The sequence below is a fragment of the Lactuca saligna genome, chromosome 1, assembly GCF_052625555.1.
Source record: "Lactuca saligna cultivar CGN05327 chromosome 1, ASM5262555v1, whole genome shotgun sequence".
Lineage (NCBI taxonomy): Eukaryota > Viridiplantae > Streptophyta > Magnoliopsida > Asterales > Asteraceae > Lactuca > Lactuca saligna.
In genome coordinates this window covers 72144728-72153267 of record NC_136417.1, presented here as the reverse complement: position 1 = coordinate 72153267, position 8540 = coordinate 72144728, and the positions used below count along the sequence as shown (strand labels likewise).

Sequence of the window (8540 nt, the reverse complement as noted above, 5' to 3'; positions counted from 1 at the left end):
CAAAAAAATTTGGGGCCCTTCAAGTAAGCAAACAGTTTCAAATATTGAGACCCTTAGTTTTATAAACCAGTGATTCTACCACCAGGCCAAGCTGTCTTCGTTACCCAATAAATACGTATATATACCTATATAATAGAATAAACTTTAAAATTGGGGACACTTTAGAAATGGGGGCCCTAAGCCCTTGCTTAGTTTTTCAAAGGGTAGAGTCGACCCTGTCTGTTTATTAGTAATATGTATGTCAACATGTTATAGTTGGTTGGGTTGAGGCGGTCTTGCTTTGTGCTGAAGGCCAAGATACCCTGGGCAGTCCGGATAGACTGTAGGCCCCGTGAGGCGGTCCAGTCAGGCCGAAGGCCCAACGAGGTGGTCCAGTCATGCCGAAGGCTCGGGAGCGGACTAAATAGGTTGTAGGCCATGCGAGGCGGTCCAGTCAGGCAGAAGGCTCTGGTTGCATGCCATTTGTTATTGTTATATGTATTATGTTGGTATTTCGGGGGAACTCACTAAGCTATGGGCTTACAGTTTTAGGTTATGTTTTAGGTACCTCAGATGATCGCGAAAAGGCGAAGGCTTGATCGTACACCTCATTGTGGTTGATTTATGATTTTGGGAAAACTCTGAAATTAAATATGTTTTGGGACTAATTTGTAAACAATGATGAATTGTGGATTGATTTTAAAAGTTTAAAATTTTGCATGGATTTTATGGATGTTACAGGACTGATTGTCATAGAAACACCCATTAGTAAAAAAACGTTGTTATCTAGAAAATACTTTTTTCATTACCATTAACACAAGTACAAACCTTACATTTATACCTTCATGTGCCCAATTCATATGATCATAGGTTACCTTCACAAAATCAAATTTCATCATTTCCTAAAAACTACCAAAACAACCAACCTATCCCTATCACCTGCATACACCCCACGACAATAACAACAAACAAAACCCAACTATAGAACAAATAAATCTCCAACTTAAAATCGTTTGAACACACAACGACTGGATGGATTTCCAACCTGTTAGTTTTTCTAAGAAAATTAGGAATAATTGTTATTGGCATTGCATACACGGTTGAGTCAACCCATCCATAAAATCCACCCCTTTAACTCCTATGATCACATAAACAACAACCTTTAGGACATGAGTAAGAAAACCAATGCTCTATAAGAAAAACCCACAATGTTTTAGAAATAGACTTACTTGATTAGGGCTTGCAAAAAAAAAACATTGACCAAGGTTGAGCATTGTCCATGAGTAAGAAAACCAATGCTCTATAAGAAAAACCCACAATGTTTTAGAAATAGACTTACTTGATTTGGACTTGCAAAAAAAAACGTTGACCAAGGTTGAGCATTGTCCATGAAGTTTTCACAATAGTATATTCCATAGAGGTACATAGTCATGCTTGATTTTTTTTCAAACCTTAAGCGTATAAAATAAGGAGAAGAAGAGATACGTTGGGTGAAATCATATGCGTCGTTCAAATAATTCAAATTATATTGGACAATATAGAGCTCGAGCGCAAACTAAAAATATATTTCTACTTGGGATATGTTAACGGGTGAGAGATAACATGGGTTATCTCCAAGGACAAATATAAAAATTGAAATCTATGAAAAAAGACGAAATTTACAATTTTGGAACCATATGAACTATAACCACATAAATTGACAAACTACAAAGACCAAATTTATAGTTTTATTTGAAAAAATAATATTTCAAAACAAGGATAAGTTTGAAACTTTACAAGTGTTTTAAGGATTATATCCAATAAAATTAAATCGGGAGAAAATTCACATCAAAATCTTGTCAAAAGATACTATATTTTAAATTAGAAGCTTCTTGAACTCTATAAAATAACAACAAACCACAAAAACATATCATTTAAAGGAATAATTTAAATAAAAACGTAACAATAAAACATTTAAAGAAGAGAATTATGAGAGGAAAAGGTGGAAAAAGAAAAGTCAAATCTATTCTATTCATTAATGTAAATGACATTATATTCCATGCGTTTCCACAACTTTAATGCAAAGTGATCATCTTCATAATAAAATACCACATTTAAACGAATATATTTGAGTTAACTTTGATACAGTTACTAAACGAATATATTCATATTCATACTCTTATATACAAGCTTAATTCTCAAGATTTCAAAAATGAACCAATGATTTTTGAGGATAATGTTTCGTTTATTATGCTATCAGTAATTTATTAGTATTATTTAAGCAAACTAGTAGTTATATATAGAATAAGATGTACAAAATAAAAATAAAAAGTAGAAAGTGGTATATTTAATTATAGCAGGAAGTCTTTAAACTGAATTTGAAAATATCTTAATAAATATAAGAATCAATCAAACATACGTTTTTCTTCTAGAAGATATTATCTTTAAACAAAATTTAAAAATATCGTAATAAATATAAGAATCAATTAAATATTCGGTTTTTTTTTTTTTTTTTTTCTGGAACATATTATCTTTCTGAGTAAACTAAACATTTGGTCCATGTCGTTTTTCCAAATTCATATATTTTGTACTATTATTTGATTTTTGACATGTCTCGCCCCAATGGTTTGCATTTATTGCATCGGTGGTCCTTACTCCATATGAAAAGACCATCTTATCCCTTTTATTATTATTATTATTTATTTTATTTTATTTCTTTTCTTTTCAAATACTTTTGTATTTTACTAATTACAAATTAAAAAAACCACCCACACCCCATCCCCCCTTCTCTCTATTTCTGAAATGCACGGTGGTAGCTAGAGATGTTACTTGGGTCAGAACATACCCTATAATGAAATGGAGATCGAAACTATTAATATATATATATATATATATATATATATATATATATATATATATATATATATATATATATATATATATATATATGTTTTTATTTATGGACTAAGCTACCACTCTTTACCACCATTGGAGCAACCAAAAATAGAATACTTAGTGGTAGCTCAGTCTTCTATTTTTGGTTGCTCCGATGACGGTGAAGAAATAAAAAATATTGGATGCTTCAGTCTCCATGTCATTATAGGTCGTCAATTTAAGATAGAAAACTTATTAATGTTGTAATGTTTTCTATATTAATCTACCAAGTCCTATACTTGGTTGCCTAACATGGGTTATATCTTAATTTTCATTGCATTGAGCAATTTATCATATCTAAGCTTGCTAAAATAATCACACAAATCAATCATTTTAACATGTTTAAAGTTGTACCTGGGCATGAATTAAATCAAATGATGGTGAGAGTCACCTTCACTTCTTCGGACACAAACACATGAGAGGCCTTTGCCAAGCTATGTTGTTGAGTCTATTGCAACTTGCAACCTCATCTGCTCATACAAAATAAGCAGGGACAAAAACATAGTTCCTAAGTTTATATAAATCATAATTTGTGTTTATATGATGTTTAAATAATTAATGTATCAAGTAATCCATGATTAGTTCTATAATCCATAAGAATTTCAAATCAAATTACAACTTAACTTCAATGGAGATGCACTCTACATTATAAAAAAGGGAATATCCTAAAACCAATTTGATTTAATTTTTAATTGAACCAAAACAATAGATCAATTTTCATGATCGTGTATGCTAAATCAAACAATTTGAAGTGAAATAGTTTTTTGAAGGCAAATACGGAGTTAATTGTGTTAGAGTGATTTTTTAAATCTTCAGTATTAAAATATATAAATAACTAAAAAGTAAAAGAAAAACATATTTAAAAGGGTAAGATGGTCTTTACATATGGACCCCAAAGACCACCTCTCCGATGCAACAAATGCAAATCGTAGGGGCCGATCATATATAAAATCTAATAGTAGAACCAAATGAGTGAATTTGGGCAAACCACAATGACCAATTGTGTAACTCACTCTAAGGATATGACTATATGTGTACATGCATTACTCTATATTTCTATGTGTTACTCCTAAGTATATGACTATATATGTCTACATAAAAACACCTTTAAATTATTTTACATTTGTATGATTGTATCCGTTGTAGTATACGTATGTGTGAATACCCGACATTTCATATTATGTATCGGTGTAGGAATGGCAACCAAAATCGAAAATTTCAATCAACGAAGACGAAATGTACAAAATTATTGAACCCTTTGACTTGACTCAAAAATGTTTGACTCGAAGAAAAAAGTAAATAATCAATGCTATATTATGGGTTGAGTCTGAGTCATGACTCGGATGAGTCGTCGTCTGACGCGCTCGCCGATGTTGACATTTTGTGGTGTTGAGTGTTGACTTCCACCACCGTGTCTCTTTCCTCCCTCCTCCTCCTCCTCCTCCACCTCCTCCTACATGTGTGGGAGGGAACGACTCCCATATTTCATTCCTCTCCTCCTCCACGATTCCACGCGTCTTCTTCATCTTCAGTGGATCCCACCTACCTACACCCAACAACTAGTTTTCCAAAATACTTTTCATCCACCTATAAATTCCCCAAATCATATACACCAAATCTATCGCACTTCATCGCACATCCATGGCGCCGGAGAATTTCAACTCTAATGTAAGTTTCATTCCCTTCCGACGTTACGTTGTTTCCAATTAGGGTTCATGTAATCATATCTTTTGCATGTCCTCCTTCGTTCTTCTATTCGTTGAAGTCGTTTATCGTTTCGAGTTTTGAAAAGAATTGTAAATCCCGTTTAGGGATGAAGCTATTTTGATTGAAGTTGACATTTTTGGATTTCATCGTGTTACTGAAGTATTGTTGGTTGTGGTTTCCAAGTCGATGAATTTGGCTGGAAAGTCAGCCATAAACAGAAGAAAACAAAATTGATGTTAGTAAAACTGTACTTCTATTACAAAGTTTGTACTATACAAACAAGATAGAACAGAAGAACAATAGTTGCCAAATGATAACAGACCCCACCACATGTTTGTCCTTTCTTCTTGATTTTTATAGATAATAAACGCATCAAACACACTTATTATGCCTTTTTATTGTTTACTTTACTTATTATCTTCTACCTTTTTCATTTCCTTTCCTTATGTTCATGTCTCGTATGCCATTTTTAAATAGGGCAATGCATCTAGTTTGCCATGGGAGAATGGTTCTCTTGACTCCCTGTCTCTCGCGAACTCCAAGAAAGTTGTAATGGAAATTATCGAACAACCTCTTGTTCAGGGGATTGAAGATCATCTTGTGGAGTTTTCCGAAGCCATGAGAAGTATGATTCTGTTTCCATCATTAAATATGCTTCATCTTTTCATTAACTTGTTAGTAATAATCCTTCTGATTTATCTTAAATCAATCAATCTGTAGCTGTTAGCAAGGCTTTAAGAAGAGCAGCAGAGGGGAAAGCTTCAGCTCAAGCTGAAGCATCAGAATGGAAACGAAAATATGAACTTGAAAGACAACGGAATTTGCAGTTGGAAAATAAAGGTAAACAATAAACATTAATCAAATCGATCATGTTCTAATCATGTTCTAATTAACATTTTTCTACATTTCATCTTCAGTTCCAGCATCTGTAGACCTCAAGGATAACTTTCCTGAAAAAAAAGTAGAAAACTTTAAACGAATGGATGAACAATCGCGAATACATAGTGGCAAAAACGGAATTTACTCTCATGAGGTTCTTCGTGACAATGAGAATAACTCTTATTCCAATATTCATAGCAAACTTATACGCAAGGTACTTGTGATTTGTGAATTTCAATCAGTGATATGAAAAAAAGTTTCCTTTTATATAATGGTAGTTAATTAACTGATTAATAATGATTCAGGCATCATTCAAGCTACATTGGTGTTGTAAAGGTGAAAAGAATGATCAACATAAGCATGATGTTGTCTCCTTTGAAAAGGGGAACATAACAACAGCAGAAAGAAGTAGTAAACAGGTATTGATAAGTGATAACTTTTATTAATATGTATATTGGAATTTATGTATCTGGTGTTTGATTTGATTGATAATTTTTATTTCAGATTTGTTTGAAGTGGGAATCTCCTCCACAAACAGTGCTTATCTTGACAAAACCCAATTCAGTTTCTGTTAAATTTCTTTGTGCAGAAATGGTCAGGTAGTAGTAGCATATGAAATTATGAATGATAGAATGAATATATTGTTGTATTAGTTAAAACTTATGAGAAATAATTTTTCAGGTGGTTGAAGGAGAAGAAATTAAATATATATGTGGAGCCACGAGTAAGAACAGATCTTGTAACAGAGTCACCATTTTTCAACTTTGTGCAAACATGGAAAGATGATGGAATTTTGCTTCTTCATGAGAAAGTTGATCTTGTTGTTACTCTTGGTGGAGATGGAACTGTTCTTTGGGTATGTCTTTTGGTGCCATGTCATCATGTATTTTGATTTTGACTTTGACCTACTAATGCTAAAAATACAGAAAGATAGGGTTTATAAAAAATTGAATGTGCATAGAAATATACTTGGATAATAATCATAATATGGATATTTGTGTGTGGTTTCTACTTTCTAATATGAAATTGACATTTTAGATAATTTTACAATTTTTTTTCTTTTTTAAATCTTTTGCAGGCTGCATCAATGTTTAAAGGACCTGTCCCTCCAATTGTGCCGTTTTCTTTGGGTTCCTTGGGTTTTATGACTCCATTTCGTATCCTTAAACCGTCTGAAATGAGACTAAATGACCATTTTACCCTTATATTTAATCACTTATAACAATATATATGAGTGTTTGTTTCCCTTGTAGAAAGAACGAGTTGATAAAGAAAGTCAGGGAAATGCATTAAGTCTTATAAATATTTTTTAAACTTCATTTATTGAGAGAGCATTGTTATTTGTTAGTATCTTTAACATGAATAAGATAGCCAACACTATAGAGAATGCTTGAAATCGATGCTACAAGGTCCGATTAGCATCACACTGAGGCATCGGTTGCAGTGCCACGTCATCCGTGAAGCGGCTAAAACCGAATATGAGACTGAAGAACCGATTCTTGTTTTGAATGAAGTTACAATTGATCGTGGGATTTCATCATTTCTTACAAATTTGGAATGTTATTGTGATAATTCTTTTGTGACATGCGTACAAGGCGATGGTTTGATCTTATCAACAACTTCCGGAAGCACTGCTTATTCACTTGCAGCCGGAGGCTCAATGGTCCATCCACAGGTATGTATGTCAGATTCAGACTGTTTGATACCATACTTAGAAGCCTTTCTGTTGTGCCTCTTATTCGGTCAGATTCAGGGTTCAGGGTTGAGTCTTATTCAATCAGATCTGACTCAATCAGCAACTATCAAACATTGATTTAATCAGATCTGACTCAATCAACAACTATGCAGGTTCCTGGGATCTTATTCACACCAATTTGTCCACATTCGTTGTCTTTTCGGCCTTTAATATTACCGGAATACGTGACACTTAGGATTCAAGTGCCTTTCAATAGTCGAGGTCATGCGTGGGCTTCATTTGATGGGAAAGATAGGAAGCAATTAGCTCCGGGGGATGCACTTGTGTGTAGCATGTCTATTTGGCCTGTTCCTACGGCTTGTCAAGGGGATTCCACCAATGACTTCTTGCATAGTATTCATGATGGATTACATTGGAATTTGAGAAAGACTCAATCGTTTGATGGACCTCGAGAATCATCATGATGATATGATATGTATGTGGTTTATTAGGGTTTTTGTATGTGATGTGGTGAAGTAGATTATAAGGTTTTATTAAGCGAATCCAACAAGTCAAAAGTGTATGTAGTTTATGGTGTAATTTTATGTGGGCAATGGTAAATGTGATAGTCTTGGATTTCTTAATCAAGTTCTTATGGAGTAGTCTTTAGGAAAATATATGAATAGATGTTTAGGTATTCACCATATATAATAGGTTAAAAACAAGTTATCTAGTTATAATAAAACATCAAAGGAAATCATCAACTTTTATTTTGGTAAGTAACGTTTATGAAAAATCTTGGAAAAATAATGAAATCCATCACATGGGAGACAAGTTTGCTACAATACTAAAAAAGTAAATATTTTTATTATAAAAAAAGTTTTAACATTTTTCTCATTTGGCAAAATATTCCAATGGATGATGAAACAGTTTGTTAGACGGTGTTATAAATTCAACATAAGAACTTACTTCTTCGTAGAATGTATTAAAAGTTAGAGAAATTAAATTACTTCCTATCTTTTATGTCTACAATTATTTCTACCCATTAAAACTATGATAAATCATCATTCAATTTAATTGTAATTGATATATTCCTAATATAGATTTAATAAGTTAGTTAAAAAAATATGGAATGTTGACACTTGTCATAATTTTATTGGGTAGGTATATTTGTAGGCATAAAAAGTAGGAAAAAATTTAATTTCTCTAAAAGTTAAACTAAGACTTCTTTGTAGAATGTATTAAAAGTTAAACTAAAACTTCTTAGTAGAATGTATTAAAAGTTAAACTGAAACATAGTAGAATCAAGAATGTATTAAAAATGATGTCTTTATATATATATATATATATATATATATATATATATATATATATATATATATATATA

At 32.3% G+C, this 8540-nt stretch overlaps 1 protein-coding gene across 1 annotated transcript; it reads left to right on the top strand.

The window, feature by feature from the left end:
• The first annotated feature begins 4392 nt into the window (after positions 1-4392).
• Positions 4393-7797, top strand: LOC145039774 (NAD(H) kinase 1-like). Its single transcript, XM_078987787.1, has 10 exons — positions 4393-4560; positions 5077-5224; positions 5320-5439; positions 5517-5692; positions 5784-5897; positions 5983-6077; positions 6160-6334; positions 6557-6635; positions 6846-7153; positions 7327-7797. Exons 1-10 carry the CDS (start codon positions 4534-4536, stop codon positions 7636-7638), a joined length of 1554 nt encoding a protein of 517 aa, XP_078843913.1. The 5' UTR covers positions 4393-4533; the 3' UTR covers positions 7639-7797.
• Positions 7798-8540: the final 743 nt, after the last annotated feature.

Excerpts from the sequence above, each read along its gene's own strand:
- LOC145039774 (XM_078987787.1), top strand. The coding sequence starts at position 4,534 with ATGGCGCCGGAGAATTTCAACTCTAAT. Across the intron at positions 5,693-5,783 it reads ATAGCAAACTTATACGCAAG|GCATCATTCAAGCTACATTG; the intron begins GTACTTGTGATT and ends ATAATGATTCAG. Across the intron at positions 6,335-6,556 it reads GAGATGGAACTGTTCTTTGG|GCTGCATCAATGTTTAAAGG; the intron begins GTATGTCTTTTG and ends AATCTTTTGCAG.